General features: G+C 37.9%; 1 protein-coding gene across 2 annotated transcripts in view; it reads left to right on the forward strand.

Moving 5' to 3' along the window:
• The window catches only part of sptbn1 (spectrin, beta, non-erythrocytic 1), a 263697-nt gene that overhangs the window by 230950 nt on the left and 9816 nt on the right, over positions 1 to 22931 (forward strand). For both annotated transcript variants that reach the window (XM_073050973.1, XM_073050974.1), the window contains 8 exons: positions 3126 to 3330; positions 4818 to 5192; positions 6209 to 6453; positions 6658 to 6796; positions 7286 to 7370; positions 7631 to 7827; positions 8797 to 8906; positions 13576 to 13642. In XM_073050973.1, coding sequence (XP_072907074.1) covers positions 3126 to 3330; positions 4818 to 5192; positions 6209 to 6453; positions 6658 to 6796; positions 7286 to 7370; positions 7631 to 7827; positions 8797 to 8906; positions 13576 to 13642 — 1423 coding nt within the window. The remainder of the gene's footprint in view (positions 1 to 3125; positions 3331 to 4817; positions 5193 to 6208; positions 6454 to 6657; positions 6797 to 7285; positions 7371 to 7630; positions 7828 to 8796; positions 8907 to 13575; positions 13643 to 22931) is intronic.

Here is a 22931-nt window from a genome sequence, read left to right on the forward strand (position 1 = left end):
TCCGGTCCCTTTCCACCTTCTCTCACACAGTCCCATGATGTTGATTTTCAAACGTTCCATTTCTTGCTTCACAGCTTGATAGAGTTCTCACATTCCATGTCTCTATTTTGATGGTATCTTTGTTGCAGACAGTAGCCTGATGGCGATCAAATCTGTCGTACACGAGTGCCTCCACCGAGTGAGGGATTGTTGCTTTGTTGCCTCCTTCACACTGTTGTTCCTATTCTTTATCCATGACCATGATTGTTCTTGGCACACTTTTCTTACAGGAGTAGGTTACCATTGCCGCCTTCTGGTCAGTGTCTTTACAAGACTGGTGACTGCAGCCATTATCCATACTCCTCAGAGATTGTTTGCCTGACATCAGTGGTTGCATAACCAGGGCTTGTGATGTGCACCATCTACTCATGTGATCATCCACCACTTGTTCCCATGGCTTCTCATGACCTTGATCTGGGGTGGGGGTGGGTGGAGGGAGCTATTCCTTGCCCAAGAGTGAACTGCAGGCTGGCGGAGGGAAGGAGTGACTTACACCTCCGTTAGTAGACACGTATCTCCAACCCCCCCCCCCACGACATTGATGGGAAAGGTATCAGAATCATCAGAAACTTGTATTGGGAACAAAGAGCAGGAATGAGAGTTGAAATTGAGATAAGTGATCTTGTCCAGATTAAAGAGCAGTCAGACAGTGTTGTATTCTCTTGCCTTTCAGCCTTTATAGCGAGAAAATTCTAAGAGAAATTAGCAGTATTCGAGGCATCATAAGTGGTAGATACAATTTGAACAGCCTATGATCTGCAGACGACACGGTGCTGATAGCTATTTGTAAAGAGAAGTTCCAGGAAATACTAGATACTGTTATGAAACCAGTAACTGGTTTCACTTACCAGCAAAGATAGATATGTCAGTTGAAGTCCAATGGTACTATTTTCAAAAGTTTTATTAATAAAGGGGCACAAAAATTAAGGTTAATACAAACATTCAGATAACATGCGTCACTACTCAATCTAAAACGCAGGTACATTAATAATCACTCAGAAATAAGCTCTTTCGTTGTCTAGGGTATAATACTGAGTCCAATTGGAAATATAAAGAGTCACTCTGAAGTCTGCAGGCTTTTCCCTTTTGGTTTCATGTGTTGGAGAGAGAGAGAGATAAACGGAAAAACTTGCCCAAAACATCCATGGAATCAGGGGAGCGATCTTCCCCGTTGTTAGTTAAAAGCGATCTTCCGTTGGTTCCAGCCACAAACCCCGCATTCGGAATTTAACGCACGTGGCTTATTTCAAAATGGCTTCCCGTTCCCACGGGAAGCGGTATCGTGCTTCTTGGTGTCTCCTTGGTGCGTCTGAGGGTCGTCCTCTTTCAGACCCTTCTTTATACTGCCTCACGGGATCTCAGGTGTCAATCAGGTTGCAGGTGATGCAATCTCTCTCAACCAGCCCACTTTGCCCGAGGGCTTTACAATGTCCCTGTGAGTTGGCACGTCTGCAGTTCCCAGGTGTCTCCTGAGAACAATGCCACAGTCACCAGCTTTTGTCCCAGTGGAATGCGGTATCCAGCACGTCGCTGTCTTTCCATTTCCTGTGTCCATTCAGCCTGTCTCTCTCTCTCTCTTGCTCTCTCTCTCTCGGGTCATTGACCCCCCTTTCACTAGGGCTCTTGCAATTCTCACAAAGGAGGGGGCTGGTATCATAACAATACCGTGATCGAAGAATGTACAAAGAGAGGATTGACAATCAGCTGCAAGAAGTCCAAATTGTACGGTTGTCATAAAGAAGAAAAAAAAACAGAAATGCAATCTGAAAGTGGGCCACGAAACAATTAAGCGAAAGTGGAAGTTTAATTACGTTGTGAGCATGATGACATCTGATGGTAGGGCTGATGTTGAAATTAGAAAAAGGATTGGGATTGCTAAATGCATGTTCAGGCGTTTGAACAAGATATTTAAAGAATAACATAATTTCTATGGGTACAAAACTCAGTGCTTGGTGCTACATTGATTCCACACTAACATATGGAGGCGAATGTTGGATAATGTCAAAATAAAATGAGGGAAGACTCAAAGTTGCAGAAAAGTGATTTTTGAAAAGAATGATGATTCGTAGAAGGACAGAGTAACAAATGAAGTGTTGCAAAAAGCTGGAATAAGAAGAGAGCTAATGTCATCAATCAGGAAACAGCTGCTCAAATTTCTGGGACAAGTACTGAGAAAAGAGAAGCTTGAACATCTTGCGGTAACGGGAAAAATTGATGGAAGAAAATGTTGTGGTTGACAGTTGAGTTACATCAAGGGATGGACTGGCAAAAGTTTTGTAGAGCTTATTAGAACTTCAGATTAAAGACAGATTGAAGACCATGATCATACAATGTGGTACATGATGATGATGAATTGCCCTCTTCATGGTTGAATTCACATGCTTTATGCTTTGTATTACTTGTGTATTTATGTTGCATTCTGAACATTTGTCGATATGTTGTTCTTGCAGATTTTAATCTGCCAGATGCATAGAATTTGAGTATGGAATTATAAAGTAATGATCTGAAAGAATTTCTGTCTGTTATGACCCTTGAATCCCTGGTACATCACCAGCAGACAATGTTTCATGCCAAGTGACAAATATCTCAAAATTAATTTATTCTTCTTTAACTAAATTGTAGATCTAATAGTATTTTCTAGTTTCTTTTGAGTCTGACTGTAGAAATCCACATGAGTTTGGTCTAGCATTCATTTGTTGATCTGAAGATAATGTTAACAATAATCTGCATTACTGTAACATACCGAACTGAGGATAAAGATAGAAAATGTGATCTTGTTGACTGACTAGATAATGTGAAATCCAGTGAAAGTATAGGATATAAATATACTGATATTACATTGATTTATGATATTGAGATTAATTACAACCGGACTAACCATTGAACCATGCAAAAGCAAGGAAGTACCAAATAGAAGTTGTATCATTGTAATTGGAGTGATAGATACGAAAGCAAATTAAAAGAGGCAGAATACCTATATTTTCTTGCGTTTTTGATTATTTTTGTATAGGAGTGGTTAGCATTTCAATTCCCAATGCTTTAATATTTACTAGGTTTTCTTTGCTTTCTTTGTGCGCATTTCTCAGTGAACGGATCAGCATGCGCCAGTCTCAGGTGGACAAGCTTTACGCTGGGCTGAAAGACTTGGCTGAGGAGAGAAGAGGGAAGCTGGATGAGAGGTACCGCCTTTTCCAACTCAACAGGGAGGTGGATGACTTGGAGCAATGGATTGCCGAACGTGAGGTGGTTGCTGGATCACATGAGCTTGGACAGGACTATGAGCATGTTACGGTACATATTTGCCTTTAAAATACTAATTGGGAACTTCTCTGTGTTTTTGTCTTGTTGCATGTGTAATTGTGTTCATGCATGCAGTGATCTATTTGAATGGAAAGTATTCAGTACATCAATAATTTTGTTGCAGGCCAATTACTGAGATGTCTCTGTTCAGAGCTCTTGTACAAGTATTGGTATAAGAACAATTCGTTCCCTACAGACACTCTCCCAGGATGATCTCATTCAAAGCATTGTTGAACATATCCAAACCCCCACCAAATCCACCAGTGTTTCCTGTGCCACATTGGTACTTGCAATGGTAACATCAAGATTTATAAATTATAATGCTAGTTTCTAAATTCCGTTATGACCTAGTCCATATATGTCAAACTCAAGGCCCGCGGGCCAAATCCGGCCCGTGGTGGAATTATCTTTGGCCCGCGAGATAATATCTAATTACTATTAAAGCTGGCCCCAGTAATCGAAGCGCCTATGGCGTATGATATGGCTAATGCTGAGTTTATTCAGGTACCAGGTTTTCAGGGTTTTTAGTGTTTATTCGGCAGTCTTGCTCGGCAGTCTTCATAAGAAACGGAATTTGTAAAGTGAAACACTTTGTAGTTATAGCAGAGACTGAGACACATGAGAGCAGGCTGAAAAAATGGAGGCAATGAAAGCTGCGTTCGCACACGTCTGACTGATCCGGCCCGCATGAAGCTGCATTTTGCTCAATCCGGCCCGTGACCTAAAATGAGTTTGACACCCCTGACCTAGTCCATTCCCAGCTCTGACCTCCTCCAGTCCTTTATGCCTCAGCATTATTTTTGCTTCTCCAATTTCATCTTCTGAGAATCCATATGAATAAGTCATTGCATGTATGAATGCAGTATAACACATGCAACCATGAAGATCAGCATCTTCTGCTAACTGGACCACAAGTTCTGGAATTTCTTCTCTGAATATCTTCTTCTCTCACATCCTTAAGTTGCTTCTGAAAAACGAGCAGGTTGCACAAGTTGTTGACTAGCTGCATTATTATTTTGTTATGTAGCTCTACTTCAAATTTTCTTTGAAAGTTGCTCCCATGAAATACCTTGGATGTTCAATAGAAGAATTGGGGAACTTTGAGACTGTGATGTGATGGTGTAATTTCAAGATTGAGTATTGTGTTGCCAAGCTAGTCAGCTTGTGCAAATATTCTGTAGTGCTTCAGTTCTAAAATTTGCTGTGCAAATAGTGGCATGTGTTGCTAATGAACATTATATAATGTAACAGTATTTCATCATATTTTAATTCATAAAAGCATCATATAATTCACTGCTAATCAAAATATTGTAGAAAACAGTGGACCATATGTTCCAAACATTTAATCATGCATGTCCTGATCCATTCAGCCCTAGGCCAGCTCAACACTGTATGATGTTGGCTTCTCGTATACAGTATCACAGACAACTAATTGCTGTTGTATTATAAGAGGTACTGAGTTTTACTCTCCTTTTCAGATGCTACAAGAAAGATTCCGTGAATTTGCGCGTGACACTGGTAATATTGGTCAGGAGCGTGTCGACAGTGTGAATCATATGGCAGATGAGCTGATCAATTCTGGGCATTCTGATGCTGCCACAATTGCTGAATGGAAAGATGGACTCAATGAGGCTTGGGCAGATCTCCTTGAGCTTATTGACACCAGAACACAAATCTTGGCAGCTTCCTACGAACTGCACAAATTTTATCATGACGCTAAGGAAATCCTGGGGAGAATTCAAGACAAGCACAAGAAGCTCCCAGAAGAACTTGGTCGAGATCAAAACACTGTGGAAGCGTTGCAGAGAATGCATACAACATTTGAACATGACATTCAGGCTCTTGGTACCCAGGTAGAAAATGTCGAACATCCTTAGAGGGATTAATAAAATGATGGACATAGCTTGGGTTTGTAAATGGATTATTCTATCGATCACATTCCAATTTCACATTTATTTCGCCATTACTGGATCGTCAAAATTTGCATGCTTTCATAAGTGTTTTTGAAACTGTACAATACAGGTACTGCAAGACAGAAAGGCGATTCTTATCAGAACCATTGTAATTTTTAAAAGGAAGTCCATTGTTGGGATGTGTTTTAGTTACAAGAAGTTAGCTTCTTTTCATTCATTTTTAGTTTGCCTTGTTTTATTTAACAGATTTTGATCTATTTAAATTTTTTTATCTTGCCTGTCAGTTGGATGGCACAGAATATCAGTAACATGATTATTCAGTAGAATTGCTGCTTTCTGCTAATGCTGCATAAATACTGAATAATTGCAAAATCATTATGCCTTTTTATTGAAAAGGGTATTACTCTTCCTCCTATCAGCTTGCATTTCAGTCAAAACACCGAATGGTATTATGCTTCAGAACATATTTAATTTCATTTTGAGACTGGAACCAAAAAAATTGAACAAGATTGGTAGACTCAAGTCTCCTCAGTTTTCCCCCTTTTTCCATTTGCCCTCTCAAACTTGTGTGAGAAATCAGCAGGCCTTCGCTCAACATCTTGTCCTGACTGTGGAAATGTTTCAAGGCAAGCAGAAGCCGACAAACGGCACTCTATCCTACAAATATTATTTTGATATCTTTTAAGTTCAAGATTCATTTACAAGAAATAATAGGTTTTGGTGCTTAGAGATGAGAATTGAAGTTACTTGTGTGGATAACAAAGCACCAGCTGTTCAGTATGTTTATTTAAACGATGCAATGTACAGTAAATGAAGGTGTCATAATTGTAATCAGTGGAAAAAGTACACAATTCATGGCATTAATATTTAGTGACTACAGTACTAATGTTTGATAACTAAGAAAAGGATAATGAGGAAAAATGTTTATGATAAAGGCTGATGGCATTGTGTTAAAGGTACGGCAACTGCAGGAGGATGCTGCCCGCCTCCAAGCTGCTTATGCTGGTGACAAGGCTGATGACATTCAGAAACGTGAAACAGAAGTTCTGGAGGCATGGAAAACACTTCTCGATGCATGTGAAGCTCGGAGGGCGAAGCTTTTTGACACTGGTGACAAGTTCCGCTTCTTTAGCATGGTGCGTGATCTAATGCTATGGATGGAAGATGTTATTCGGCAAATTGAAACCCAGGAAAAACCAAGGTAAAATTTGTGCGTTAAGTCGGGGAAGAGGAAGACAGAGAATTACTAGAAACAATTAACTTGTAACTTGTGCACTGGTGGTTAGGACATTGTTCATCGTATCTTAGGGTATTTGTGGCAATTTTTGACATTCGAGTCTTTGACCTTATGAAGTACAATGTAACTGCAAGTTGCTAATAGCCTGCCTACCTTAACTACTTTCAGGGATGTTTCATCAGTGGAATTGCTAATGAACAACCACCAAGGCATCAAGGCTGAAATTGATGCTCGAAATGACAGTTTCACGACATGCATTGAACTTGGCAAATCTCTCTTGGCAAGAAAACATTATGCATCAGAAGAGGTAGCACTCCTTAATCAATAAGGCATTCTCTGCCTTGGTGTGAGGCTTTCTGGTTGCATTTTTAGCTGGTGCATGCTGTCAATTTTGTATTTGAATAATTCAGTCACTGCAACTAGAAACAACAAATGTAGGTAACTGTTCTCTTCAATTATTGGGGTGTGAGAATATTATATTTGTATTCCAAACACTATTTTTGAACATATGGGGTTCTGAAAAGAAAATGGAATACTGTGTGTTGTGTGTTTGAAATGATCCCCGATGATGCAATATAGCAATCTACCAGAAAATCAAAGAAAATTATAGTTTCAATTTAAGAATATTCTTGCATAGATTTCATTGTATATTTAATGGAGTCTAAACTTCTTAGTTTGATGTCTTCCAAGATTTTTGGCTGAATTTCTAAATAATTCCTTTGATATGAATCTTGATATAAATGAGTGAGAGGTCAACAGTAATAAGTGATTTTTCTATTTCTCTGTTCATGAACAGATTAAAGAAAAATTGTTGCAGCTAACAGATAAGAGGAAAGAGATGATAGACAAGTGGGAAGACAGATGGGAGTGGCTTAGATTAGGTAAGTCCATTAATAATTGTTCCATCATGTGGTGGATACTTTAACAAATAACATATTGCCTGTCATGTAATATCCATATATTTTCCTATTACAAGTTCTAGGAATGCTCCACTTCACAACTAATTGATGGGTATTTTAATTCTTTATCCATTTTCCTAGTGTACTTCATTGCTGTTAAGTGAAAATCCATGAACTTTATTGCTTTATCTCTGCATTTTCTCTTGAATTAGTGGTTTCCTTTTTATCCTTGCTTCATTTAGTTTTGGAAGTACATCAGTTTGCCAGAGATGCAGGTGTGGCAGAAGCCTGGCTACTAGGCCAAGAGCCATACTTGTCTAGTCGAGAACTGGGTCAGAGTGTGGATGAGGTGGAGAAACTGATTAAGAGGCATGAGGCATTTGAGAAATCAGCAGCTACATGGGATGAAAGATTTTCAGCATTGGAGAGACTGACGACAGTAAGTATAGTATATTGAAACAAAATGTTCTAATAATGCATCAAAAATATATTTGTATTGGTTCCTCAATTTTATTACCAATTGAAGCAATTTTTAAATTTGCTTTGGATTAATAGTATATTTTTCTCAATTGGATCAGTTGTACTTCTTAGGACTTCAAATGGGTCACATGCTGGTGATAATAAACCTGATTCTGATTTTGTTTAAGATCCTTTGATAGCTACCACAATAAAATTAATAACTGAAATTTTAATGTGTTAATTAGAAATTATCCATGTTCCTCATTCAGCTTATTGTTGCCGTTTCGTATTGCTGTCCTAGACTGAATCTCATATTTATGCATGTAAAGTGCTGAATGCAAAAAGGAAATGTTTATTTATTTGTTTATTGATTGATTGAGAAGCAGCCTCAGGCCGCAGCCCAGCAACCCCTGATTTAACCCTATCCTCATCACGGGACAATTTACAATGACCAGTAAACTTATCAGCCAGTATGTCTTTGGTCTGTGGGAGAAAGCTGGAGCACAGCACCCGGAGGAAACCCATAGGGAGAACATGCAAACTCCTTGCGCACAGTGGCAGGAATTGAACCTGGGTTGCTGGTACAGTAAAGCATTGTGCTAACCACTACGCAAATGAGGCATTTTTTAGAGATGACATGATAACAATGGTATGTAGATTAATGTATTTAATATGTACAAAACCAATTAAGTCAGTCATAAAATTAGTTTTGTTTTATTATTCTGAAAGCAATAGTCGTTAAGTTAAACACTACCTTGAAGATTTCTGATGTCAGTTAAATTTTAGAAAATTTGTCATTAAGGTTTGTTTTATCTGAGCTTTCTTAATTCATCTAGCTTAAATATTCTATATCAAAAGATGTTGAAGGAGTGACAGAAAATTGACTTCACAGATAAAACTTTTTTCAGATAGGGAGGTTTCACAAACTGAACCTTTTTCATCTGTACAGCTGGAATTGCTTGAAGTACGTAGAAAACAGGAAGAAGAAGAGAGGAAGAGGCAACCGTCACCACAACCAACTCCACTGGCATCCGATGAATCTGAATCACCACAACAGTGGTAAGTCTTCAAAAAAGATGTTGGTACAAAAACTCTGTAAAATTGTTTGAGAATATCAGCTCTTCGGCCAGTTTTTTAAAAAAAAGGAATTTCACATTCTTCTTAGTATTAAAACTTGATTTTTCATTGAAGCTGGAGAAATAAACTATGTGATAAACTTTTCAGAGATGATAACTGTTGTGTATGTGGCCTGTTTACACAACTATGTTATTAATAAAAGCACTGGAGGCGGTCACCAGGTTTTCATGTTTCTTTAATGGTAGGGTCCAAACTTGGCACATTTATACAGATCAATTTGTGCCTAATAGCGCATGCAACATCATGTTACTACAACATAAAGTAGTTCCTTATTATAATGTAGGCTATATAGTACACTCCTCCCCTTTTATTTTAATAGTGTATCAACTTTATTTTGCTGGGGCATTATGCTAAACAAAAATGTTTATCCTTAACACAAATGCCTACCATTTGTTTACAAATTATAACAGAGTAACTTAATAATATCAAATTATAATAAGCCTTAGCTTTCTTCTTTCACTTTTGGTCTAAGACCCATTTAGTCTCTGGGGAGGTCTTCTGTGCCTCCCTGGGTAACGTCTGACCTGAAACGTTTGCTTTGGGGAATGAGTCTCCACAGGTACATCAGGTGGGTCCTCAACACTGATGACAGGCTTATCTGTAAATGAGGCTGATGTGGTCACATCAGGAGTGTTTGCTTCTATGTCAGGGGAGTCCGGGCAAGGTGTTCTTGTGTTTTTCACCTGAGCATCCAGGATTTGGTCCACATGACATCTCCATACACTCTCTCCCACCTCCACTGTATACATCAGTGGCCCATCTGTGGCATAAATTGTACCTGGCAGCCACTTTTCAGTCCAGTAATCACGTGCAAGAACTGACTGTCCCGCACTGAAGCTCGGTGTTAACTTAGCATTCAAGTATTTAAATTGTCTGTTCTCCACGTCACGCCGTCCATCTGGTTTGAGAAGATCCATGCGGGACCTCAGGTTCCTGTTAGAAACATCATCGCTGGAGTCTGATTAGTGGTTGCATGTAGTGGATTATGATAGGTAAGGAGGACGTTATCTCTCTTGTGTTGCAGTGGTCGATTTTCACTGTCCATTGCCTTGATGGCTTTCTTGAATATCAGCACAAATCTTTCTGCCAAGCCACTGGTGGATGGATGGTAAGGGGCAGATGTAAAGTGCTTGATTTCATTGTTCTTCACAAAACTTTGGAATTATTCAGAGACAAATTGTTGTCCATTGTCTGTGCAGATTTGTTCTGGTATGCCATTCCTGGTGAACATGGCCCTCAGAACTGTAATGGTCTTTTCCGATGTGGTTGTCTTCATTTTGATTACTTCTGGCCATTTGGAATGTGCATCGACGGCAATTACAAAGATAGAGTCCATGAATGGTCCGGCAAAGCCAATGTGCCCTTGTTGCCATGGTGATAAGGGCCACTCCCATGGATGGAGAGGGGCTTGTGGTGTGTTCTGGATCTTTTGACATCCAGAGCAGTTCTTGGTCAAGTCCTCAATCTGTTTATCGATTCCTGGCCACAGCACATAGGCATGGGCAAGACTTTTCATCTTCACGGTACCCAGGTGCCCCTTGTGCAGTTCCTCCAGCACTCTGGTGCGTAGCTTGGGAGGAATCACAACTCACGAACCATACATTAGTGTTCCCCAACACACTGACAACTGCTCCTTCCTCGCTGAGAAGGCTGGAAACAGTGTGTTACCATGCACTGGCCATCCCTTTACCGTGATATCATACACTTTTGACAACATAGGGTCATTGCGTGTTTCTCTTTCAATGAGGCTGTTTGTCACTGGTAATTGTTCAACTATTGTTCAGTGAAATACCTCTACTGAATCCATTTGTGTAGTTATCTCTGAAGTTGGCAGTGGTAAACGTGAGAAACCATCTGGTTTGCCACGTTGCTTGGTTGCCTTGTGTTCAATGTCATACAAGTGACCTCCTAAGAAAAGAGACCATCGCTGCAGCCTTTGTGCTGTTATCACTGGAACACCTTTCCTTGGGTTGAAGATTGACATGAGAGGTTGATGGTCAGTCAACAGGGTAAACTTTTGGCCATACAGGTAGTGACTGACTTTCTTGACTCCCCACACAAGGCTTAGGGCCTCTCTGTCAATCTGTGCGTAGTTGCGTTCAGCTGAAGTTAGCGTTCTTGAGGCAAAGGGTATTGGTCTTCCTGAGCCCTCTGGAAACTTGGTGTGATAACACAACTCTTATCCCATGGGGTGAGGCATCACAAGCTAGTCAGATTGGCAAGGAGGGGTCGAAGTGCACGAGCGCCCCTTCTTAAGTTATGAGTCTTTTAGTTTCTTGAAATGCTTTCTCACAGCTCTCAGTCCACTTCCATTGTGTCCCTGTCTGTAATAGTGCATTTAGTGGGTGTAGGATTGTGGATAGGTTAGGCAAGAACTTGTGGTAATAATTCACTAGTCCAAAATATGCTCTCAACTGAGATACATTTTCAGGTGGTGGTGCCTTAAGCACTGTTTCTATCTTGTCTTGAGATGTGTGTAAGTCATCCTTGTTGATCACCTGCCCACAGTATGAGATTTCCTTTTTGAAAAACTCACATTTCTGTCAATTAGCTCTGAGCCCATATTCTCTTAACCTGGGGCGCACTTGTTCAAGGTTAGAAAGATGTTCGTCGTCATCTTTGCAGGTGACAGTGATGTCATCCAGGTAACACTGAGTCCCTGGAATCCCCTGCAGGACCTGGTCCATTGCCCTTTACCAGATTGCAGGAACTGATGCTATCCCAAACACCAAGTAAAGTCCTTTGTGTGTATTTATTGTCAGGTATTTCTTGGATGCATTGTTGATCGGGGTTTCATGTTTCTCTGTATTTTGTCCTTTTTCTGATGTTTACTAGCTTTGCATACTCTGCCAACGTGGCCCTGTTTGGCATAATTTCTGCAATCTTTGTCTTTAAACCAGCTGTCATTAGGGTCATGTGACATGTTCCCACAACAGTAACATTTCTTTCCTACATTTCTGTTCAGTGACATTTTATTTGTAGCATATTCCAGAGATTTTTGTTGTATCTCTGAAGCACCCCGTGCTACTATTTCCAACAATATTGCAGTGTTCAGCGCCTTCTCTAATGTAAGGTCTTTTTCACACAGGAGCTCCTTCTGTGTGGTTTCACAGTGCATGCCACATACTAATCTGTCCGTCAATGTGTCCGATAGACCAGCTCCAAATTGACAATGTTCTGATAATATGTGCAATTCAGCACAATATTCAGAAATGCTTTCAGTTTTGCTCTGATTCAGTTTGTGGAATTTAAATCTTTCAGCAATGACCAGTGGTTTGGGGTTTAAATGCTGTTGGAGAGTGTCTACTATTTGCTTGAACATTTTGTCAGCTGGCTTTTCAGGGGTTAACAAGCTCCGTAGCAGCCTGTATGTTTTTGCTCCCATAACACTGAGTAAGACGCTGGCTTTCTTTTCATCATTAACACTATTACCATCACAATATAACTGCACTCTTTTAATGTAAGTTACCCAGTTTCAATGCTATCAAATGATGTAATGGTTCCAATCATCACCATCTTTGTTATGTTAACTTTGTCGCCAATTTTTTTGTGTATGTGGCCTGTTTACACAACCATGTTATTAATAAAAACGTTGGAAGCGGGAACTAAGTTTTCATGGTTCTTTACTGATACGGTCCGAACTTGGCACATTTATATAGATCAATAACATGCCCAATAGCACAAGCATTGACGTGTTACTACTGTACAACATAAAGTAGTCCCTTATAATGTAGGCTATACAATACACAACATGATAATGCTACATAGATTAATATATTTAATATATGTACAAAATCAGACAAGTCAATCATGAAAATGGTTTTGTTTTATTATTCGGGAAGCATGGAAGTATGGTTTCCTTGTCAAGGCTTTGTCACATTTTCCTTATAAGAGTGTATTTCAATAAATGTTCTCTGAATGTCACACCATTCAAGCTCAGATTCATATCCAGGCTAATATTGCATGAAACCTTAGCCTTGATATTGTGGGAAGGGAACAAAGTTGGCCAGTGATGGATTGAAACGTTGTCATACAGCAACCTGACAGGTTGAGGAACAGGTGGCTGCCCTGTGCCATGGATTGCCTGCTGTTAAAGGTTATTGTTAGAGAGAAATGAGAGGGTGATCACATTTAGGTATTGAGGCTTTGCACTGTATAAATACAAACAATTACTGTTGGGGGAGGACTAGTCATTGGGAATATCAATGGTGGGATTAGCAGGTGGGGTGAGGTCATGAGGATATAAATTCCTCAAGCAGCAAGAGTGAGATCAAAATATTGTCTAGCCATCATAATGCCTTGACCTTTATTTCCAACTATTTATGAAACAACCTAGGATTGCGTTTTAGTACACTGAAAATAGTTTATAAAGCATAGCAAATTGAAGAAGATACACTTTTTTATCTCTTATAAAACTGACTTTTTCAACAAAGTATTAACATTTAATATCAGATAGAAATTAGATACGCAGTGAGCTCCTGCTCAGGTTTCCATGTCTTAGTATGAAGAGGTTGAAAGAAGAAAAATCAATTTAGTAGACGCAGTTCTGTTTTTCTGTAATATTTAATTTGTCATCCTTTTTTTTCCCCAGGGACGGGACCAGAGAAGGAGAGCACATCTCTCACAATGGCTTACCATCAGACCAGGAGTCTCCACGGGTTAGTTACCGCTCTCAAAACTACCAAACCTACAAAAACTTTCAGAACAGACGAGCCGGTAATGAAAGGGCCCGATCTGGATTATGACATCCAACCCAGTCAGGATGAGAATAAATGTACCTGTTTTACTAACCTATGCTTTCATTCCCATTTAACTGCTACTTTTTCCCACCTGCTTTATTAATCTAAATCATTGTCTATAATTCAATATTTAGTTGAAGCGTTTTCACCTATATCATGTATTCATGATCTTATTTTCTATTTAATGATCAGTAGTTTCCTTTGATAACTTGCAGGAAAAAAAGCAAAAACCTAACATGTTAAATGAAAATGAAAGTTTTCAAGTCAACATGTCTTGTTAACCTGTCAGAAAATTCATCACTGCCGATAGCAGATTCTGTGTTACAATTATAAGGATTCAAGTATAAATAATTCATGATTCACTTTTGTTAAAAATGGGCAGCAATCCAAACTTGAATAATAGAGGTGTGGGAAAGGATAAAAAAAATCTTCAGTATTGTTTGGTTACAATAGTTGTAGAAAGGAATTAGCCATGATTTTTGTTCCAAAGATTAAATAACTGCATTGGAGTGCATCATAAAGTAAATGATTCATGGTCTATGGGTAAACAAGTTTTTTGTTGTTTGTTGTTTTATGATTTATAACTTAGGTTTGGTTAACAAGGCTAGAAAAGTTTATTTATATTCATTATAGCTGAAATATTCATTATAGTTCATTCAAAAACATGAGATAAGTCAAAGATATTGTAGCAGTGATCTCATATTATTTCAGTCGTATTCTTAAAGAGGCATACATACATTGATTTCACTTGTTAAAAAGAAAAAATAAATATGCCTAAATGACTTGAATTTTCAAGTTAAATATAAGGATTGGACTTGCACTCAAAGCTACTATTTTGACTGGACCACTCTTTGAAATATTGAAAATACTCTAGTTTCAGGGACCTCCTTTTGCTTAGGTGATGTATCTTCCTGACTCAGCTCACTGTTATTCTGCCTTAACCTCATCCTTGTAATTGATATATGTCTCTACATGTGACATTCAATCTTTATATCTGGTATGCCATGGCAACTTTTATATTATCTGTATGCATTTCCTGTCCACCATGCTTGAATTTTAATTCGTAGCCTCTGGTACCACAAATTCTAACAAACCCCCTGCATTGCTGTTCGTGAGGTTGTCTGAACAGTCTTCTGACTTCATTGTCACCAAATATTCTAACTTTTCTGAGCTCTTTCTTGGTTGGGGCCTTTAAAATGAAATCCCCTCAAATTACTTAAGTATTGTAACATTTCTTTCTAATCTGGGCAACCAAAGTGTCTTGCATATCAAGTGTCCTATTAGTGTGAGTCTGTGGTAAAACATGAGTTTGTTCAATCAAAAAGCTTGTTGACGTGCAATTCAACATGGACCTATGGACTTAACAACCATGTAGATTGTTATCAGTTCTCTAAGTATTATCACTGTTCTTTTAGCTGTTGTGATCAATTCCAACCAGTAAGGTGAGATGAAAATATGCTGAGTATCATTTGACTTAAGAAATTGTCTACTTTGTTGAATGTAACCAGGACTGTTATCAGACACAGTGTTCTGGTATGGTCTGGGTGACAGATGTACGGTATATCAGAACTTGTCAATTGTTTTCTGAGTTCTTGGAGCTTCCCACTGTTTAATTTCTAACCTATCGAGGCTAAACTATTCCCACCCTCCACCCCCATTTTGGCAATAATCAGTGATAATATGCTGAAATAATTTAGATGGTAATTTCCAGGATTGGAATTGGGATATAGGCATTTGCTGCTGACAAATGGCAGAGCCAGCTGTTCGTTCTTCTAGGTTGTCGTCTGTGTAAGGGCATCACTCTTCAGTGATAGCGGGGAAATTCATTCTTTGTCTTCTGTGATAGCAGGGAAATTGATTCTTGGTCTTCTGTGATAGCGGGGAAATTCATTCTTTGTCTCAACTCATGCACCTTTGATTCACTGAAAGCTAAAATCACCTATCTAAAAAAGACTATAATTCTGAATAATTCCAATGTTCACTTGTTGCCCAACTATACAAAGTGCTTTCCTAGTCTTGAATGTTTTAGCTTTTGGTATTGGACGGACAGCTAAATTGAGCAGAAACAGTAATATTTTGAAAGAAAACCACAATTCTGAAGCACTTCCAAAAGTCTTTCCCTTTACGACAGACTAGATGTTGACTTTCAGTGGCTGTAATTCTTGTTTATCTTGAAAACCAAGTAGAACATGTGCTTCTAAATAAAAAATCTGTTCCTTTTTATGTTAGATATTCTGCATGTGGAGTCTCTTCAGAACCTTTACCAAAATCACAAGGTTCCCTTGCTTTGTGGCATTCACAGTTGGAAGGTCATATTATTTGCTTCTTGTCAATACTTGTTGATGGTTCCACTGATGATGCAAGCGAGATTCTTATTTGTAATAAATTGGCCTGGATTGCCTCATCTTGTAAATGACAGTCAAATAACCCCACAGTGTTCTAAGAATTTGCCCAAGTTATAGTCCTTGATTGGTTCACAGAGAATAACCACACAGGTACCTATTATTTACCCTATACTCTTTACCTGTCTGAAATTTAATTTTAAAATCTCTCATCCATTAACCTTCATGTCTTGATATGGGGCATCTTGAGTTTTCAAGAGCAACGAGCTTGGAAAGTATACACATGCTTTTGGACTGTCCAACTAAGTCATCTTGCTAGTTTTTTTTCTTTGACCTTCTCTGCTACTTCCACAACAAAAGAGCATCTATTCATTCCACGTCAATAAATTCTGTAGCTCTCCTTAAGGACCTGAGCTCCTGAGACAGCATCATGTTGGCATCATTTATAATGTGGAATCTCAGTCTTCCCACAAAAAAAAACTTCATTTTAGTGCATTTGTATAAATAATAGCCATGGATTCCTGCCATTTCTGCTTCCAGCTGAGGTGCTGTATGTGTCTGAGGTATTACATTTTCTCCTAATTTGTTGTGCTTACCCTCGTTGCCCTGAAAACTCTGTCAAGAGAAAGCTGCCCGTGCAGACCTGTGTTGAAAGTGCAAGATGACATTTGGTTTTCTTAAAATCCTTGTTCCCAGTTGCAGATTTGGAAAGGTTGTAGCCAATTCCTGCAGTATTGTACATTCATCTTTTACCTCCGTTCCCTATGACTTAAGTGCTCCTTGTCACCATGTTGGTGTATTTTTAAAGTGTAAGGTATCACTGACTGATGATTGCTGCATGCCCTGTTTAGATATCCCAAGACATGCTAAGAGAAAATTGAGTGATATTTGCAGTGATGTCATGAAATTTATTAGTTTGTGAAACACAATGTGCATTTGAAAAAGATTGTTAAACAGTCTGGTTTACTACAACTCAATGCTCCTCTAGCTATTGCTGGTAAAAGTCAATTCTGCTTTTATCAGGAAAATGAACATATTTGCGTAAGCAGCTAATCTTGCTCGATGAAATGGTTGTTACTAATTTTCTATGTATTCTTGGTGAAGCTCAGGTTTCACACAATTAAATAGAGGTAGGGGAGTAAATACATTGCAAGCTAAGAACAATTGCTTAATTATAGCCTCAAAGTTATTAACTTTATAAGACATTCAGAATTGTTCATATTTGCATATACCTTCATTAAAGAGTAAGGGTTGAGTGCAGGAAGATGATGACCATGTGATGACTGATGTTGCAACCCACATAGAAGCAACATAACAGAATCTGCCTGGTGATGCCTCATCACCCTCTGGGTGTGAAATGAATGTATATTTATATAAAATGTGTAGAAGGATTTTCATTTTCTTTGGCACATTGATGCAGCCTTCTAAGAAGATGGCAGTGCAAGACGCATGGTGTGGAGGTCATGGCCAAAATCTATCAAACATTTTTGAAGGATTTGATAAAATATGAGCTGGCACTGTGTTTTCAGAATCTCAAATGGAATGACAAATCAGAACTACAGTAAACCAGGTTAAATGGTACCTCTTTCACTGTGTTTCCTGTTGGTCTGTTCCATATTTACAACTTGTCCAAGAAGTGTAGCAATCATCAGTGTCATCTTGCACTTCGGAAAATGTGCCAGCATAGTGCTAAGGGGTATGAGTCTCAGTGGAAATGGAGATCAAAGAAGAAACTTGATATTGTTAGTTTGAGGCCTGGTTCCGGTTTTATTGCAGCACTGCAATATTAATCACTGAAGCATAGATATAATTATGGAGAACAGTTGTGTTCTGGGCAATCATTTCCATTCCCATATTACAGTTTGTCATAGTTGACAAAAGCTTTTTGTTGTTGAGCTATAGAAAGGTACTGATTCTCACTGGCATGCAACATTACTGAGGTTCACTAAATAGCCTTGGCCTCCTAATCTCCCTGACGTATTGTTCTAACTGAACTGCAAGCTCAAAAAATTTAGAGTAGTAACAGCACAGAAGGAGGCTATTCAGGCTCTAGGGACTCTGCTGGTTCTCTTCAAGGGCAATGTAGCTAATCCCACGCTTCACCATTCCTGTGCAAATTCTTTAAGGTTCAATTTCTTTCAGGTTCTGTGTAGCTTTTTCCATTTCTCTTTCATAAATCATGACTGTAATAATCATTGCTTCTTTTGCCTGTAATCTTAAATCTGGGTGTAAAGAGTTACGGCACTTAAATCAGTAGAAAATGTCTGTCTAAATTCCTCATTATTTTGAACTCATCTAATCTATCTTTTTAAAACCATCTCTTCCTCTAAGCTTTCCCCTATTCTTTGAATGATTCTGATGGTTTTCTTCTGCACCATTGCTAAGACTTTCCCAAAGTACAGTGTCAAAAATACTGTAGTTTGGCTAAATCAAGATCCAGTTTATCATAATTTCCTCTCTTTTGTACAGAAGGAGGTCCTTAATCCTAAATACTTTTATTGCAGTTTCTCAACCTGTCTTGCCACTTTAAAAAAAAATGTGTTCATATATCCTGCTGCTCCTTAAGATTTGTACATTTTACTTCATATCAGCTCATCTCATTCTTCACATCAACATGTATCACTTTGCAACTGCAAAATATCTGTCTATTCCATTAGGTGATCTTATCCTAACATCAGCCAAAATCATCTTCAGCTACACGCACAAAAGATGCTGGAGGACATTTCAAACCGAGGCCCTTCACCCTCTTCAGCTGTTCATTTTAGTTTCATATTCTGTTTAATTTAAATGTCTTGAAATTGCTCTCGTGTACCCGAACCAAAATCATTTTTTTCCCAAGAAAAACAATAGTGTCCATTCCAACTTCAAAGGACCATTACCGTCTAACTTCCTCAAGTCTAAAAAAGAACAATTCCCTACAACTGTTTTCTCTGTACCCTGTCAATTACATGAGCAATATTTAAATGCATATTTATCTGTAGAGTTATATGGTTGCAATGAATGTATTACGAAGGTTTATTTAAAACAATTGGATGAAATGTACACCTGCAGGAGAGGTTCTGGAAGTAATTTACAACTTAAATATTATTGAAAAGAATAATGTATAATCTTCTACATCTTGGTACCATTCACAAGATTTCTCATGAATTTGTAAAGCTCAAACTATAAATTATGGGCTTCAATATTTAATGGATTTTTGTCCCCAAATAGAGAAACTGTATTAATAGTTTAGTGAATTACTGTATACTTGCATAGGATTATGCCACTCTCTCCAGGTTAGTTCTTTATTTTGAATAGGGAAATAAAATATTTAAAAAGAATACATCTGTTTTAAAAAGAAAAGGTTCTGATGTTGAAATCAGGGGAAAGTATGCATCTGCAGCTTCCACTTTTGAACATTGAAAAATAGATAAAGCAATGGAACAACACCTTCCAAGCATAAACTATCTCCAGTGAGTAAAACATGTCCCACGGTTCAAAATGATTATGGTTGATCAATCAAATACCATACTCTTTTCCCCTTGTCATCCCATATCTCTTGGTTGAGAATCCGATAGGTGCACCACTTCCTGTTAAAGAAAAAGAACCCTTAAACTGTGACCTGGTTTTGGACTTGCCTACTTTGGACATATCACTCCTGCTCCTAGTCTTTCTAATTCCATCTGGATTCAATGAGATTTGGTCTCATTCTTCTAAACTACTTTAAAGTAGGAGAAACACTGAGTTTTAAGGAGTGAATTCCAAAGAAAATGGTCTAGGGCTTGGAAAGTGTGGCTGCAGTAGTTGGAACGATTGATATCACTTTTACCCAAAGCTGGAGTTGAAGGAGAAAATAAACTAAAAGGCTGGTAGGACTAAACAGGAGTTTGCAGAGATGGATATTTTGGGTGGGGGTGGGGGAGAACATGTTGTACGGAGTGCAGAGCTGATCATGCCAAGTGGGAGAGAAGTGAGGTATTGTGAGTTGAAAATATAAATGTGATATTAGTGATTAGGTTAGATTGGACTAGTGTTTTTCCAGAATCCAGTGAAATTTCTTATTTGTGTGTTGCTTACAGAGTAAAACAGTATATATTGGTTTGAAAGATCAGTATCCATTGAGTCAATATTAGTCAGTGAGCACAATGAATGGATGAATCACCTCTGGAGCAAGGTCACAGAGTTTTGAATGAACATACATTTATCTAAGAAAGAAGATGAGGGATTGGCCTGGAGAATGCTTAAGTAATCAAACCTACCAATAATGTGCTTTGTTGAAATTTTCAGCATCAAGTGAGCTGAGGGAAGGACAGAATCAGGCTACTTTGAGGGTAGGAGTAGGTTTGCTTTAAGATTTGGAGTGGATGTGTAAATAAATTGGAGTGATCTTACTGAAACATATGAAGTGCTAAAGAGATCATGATGGAGCAAAAAAAAAATTTTCAATTGTGGCAGCATCCCAAAGATGCCGGCATACACTCAGTGGCCACTGTATTAGATTCCTCCTGTGTCAAATAAAGTGCTTACTGAGTGTATCTTTATGATCTTCTGCTGTTGTAGCCCATCCACTTCAAAGTTCGATGTGTTGTTCATTCAGAGATGTTCTTCTGCACACTACCATTATAATGTGTGTGTATTGAAAATACTGTTGTCTTCCTGTCAGATTGAACCAGTCTGGCCATTCTCTTCTGACCTCTCATTAATAAGGCATTTTCTCCCACAAAACTGCAGCTCACAAGATGTTTTGATTTTGATTTTTTGCACCATTCTTTGTAAACTCTGCAGACAGTTGGTGAATGTTAATCAGCCAATCGTGAAGCAGCAACTGGGTGCAAACAGGTACAAGAGATTCATTTGTTGTTTGGACCAAACACCTGAATGGGGAGGAAATGTGATCTATGTGAACTTGACCATGGAGTGATTGTTGGTGTTAGATGGAGTGTTTGAATATCTCAAAAACTGCTGATCACCTGGGATTGTCCATTCATTTGCTTTGTAAATGAATTACTTTGTTATTAAGAACTCAAAATGCTGGAAATGCTCAAGGTTAGGTGGCTTATGTGTAAAGAGAAGCAGAATTAATATGAGGTCAGAAGGGTCTGATGGAGATTCTTCAGTCTGAAAATTTTTGAACTGTTCCTTTTTCCATAGATGCTGCCTAGCCTTCCAAGTATTTCTAGCATTTTCCATTTTAATTTCAAATATTCAACATTAACAGGCTGTCGATTTTCTTTTACCAAGTTACTGCTCAGTGAAAGTAAATTACAGACTTCATACTTTCCTGTAAACTTTAAACAGATGCAGTAGTGTTCATTAGTTCTGGGCACTTCTTGTATCATCTTGTGATTATTTTTGTAGTTTTAATATTTTGCTTTTCCCCCTCTACTATTGTGGCATATTCTGCAAACCAACTACGTAATAGCAACATACCATGGTGTTGACAAGTTTATTAAATAAATTGTTTGAATGCCAGAAATTTTAGGAACAAATAACTTTACCCATATTAATATCTAAACTCAATAGCAGCAATAGCAGAAATAAATGCTGTATTAAATTAAATGAGGTATCAGCTAAAGTGCTTTAACATTTTTGTGTAAACATCAATGAATCCTCAAACATAAAAATATTATTACTCACATAATAAGATCTTAAATGATCTTCAGCATTTTGTTGGATAAAATCCACTTGTGACTTACTAATATTCTCTTTTTTTTTCAGATTAGAATGTAAACTTGGCCCAGTTAAAACTTACGTTACTAGATTATTTTCTGTGTATTTCCATAAAATGAAGTTTATCACTGAACAATCTTAATTACTCAACTGTTGATGCATGACTTTTTTTATTGCATATTTATTTTACGTTGGTTGCCAACCATCATTTAATAGAACATGACAAGATTTCAACTAGCAATGGCAAAATCATAAATGGAACAAATATACTGTTTGTTTTGTTTCTGTGTAACTATCACTAGATGAACAAATTCCTGTCAATTTTACACTTAATGTTATTTTTGCATGCTCTTAGCATGTGTTTAAACATAATTATTAAAGTTTACCCTGCACTGAATGTTTTCTTTGATAACTTTGTTTTTTGTATTTACAAGCAAACATTGTCTGAGTCATTTATTATTTGTACTGAAATTGAAGTCCCGAGGTATTGCTTTAATTTCTTGGTTGGATAAATGAAATAGTCAAGATTTGAAGCTTTACTGGTTTTTTGTTTGTTCCCAGTAAATTTACTAACATCATCTTCTATTTTACCAAATTCCTTTTGATCTCTTCCATCAACTAGCATTTTCTTACATTAGAATGATGATTATATTAAACAAATCTGTTAGCATTGATGAGGCAGAAATCAAACATTTGAAAGTGCATTAATTGTACAAAATTTTACAGAGAAGCATTAGTTAAGATAAATCGTGATTCGGTGAAAGCAGTGACCAGAATTACCACACAGTCTTAAAGAAAGTAACTTCCACACTAATGTTGGCAAGTACTATTTCAAAAGTTGAGAGGGCAATCAATACATTTATGATCATTCAATTATGGCATAAAGACTATCAGTTATAGCAAAGGATGAGAACATATTTGATTTGACAATTAATACCTACCACCTATTTCTGGTATAAAAAATGTTTGAAATATTTTGAACCTTAGAACATTACAGCACAGAAACAGGCCTTTTGGCCCTTCTTGGTTGTGCCAAACCATTTTTCTGCCTAGTCCCACTGACCTGCACCTGGACCATATCCTTCCATACACCTCTCACCTCTCATTCATTTCCTTGAACATTTGATACAACATATATTCAAATCTGTTAAAAGCTTCACACATGATTATATTTTCATTAAAAGTAATGGAACATTAAAATTATATAACTATTGTAG

This window comes from Hemitrygon akajei, chromosome 7, assembly GCF_048418815.1.
Source record: "Hemitrygon akajei chromosome 7, sHemAka1.3, whole genome shotgun sequence".
Lineage (NCBI taxonomy): Eukaryota > Metazoa > Chordata > Chondrichthyes > Myliobatiformes > Dasyatidae > Hemitrygon > Hemitrygon akajei.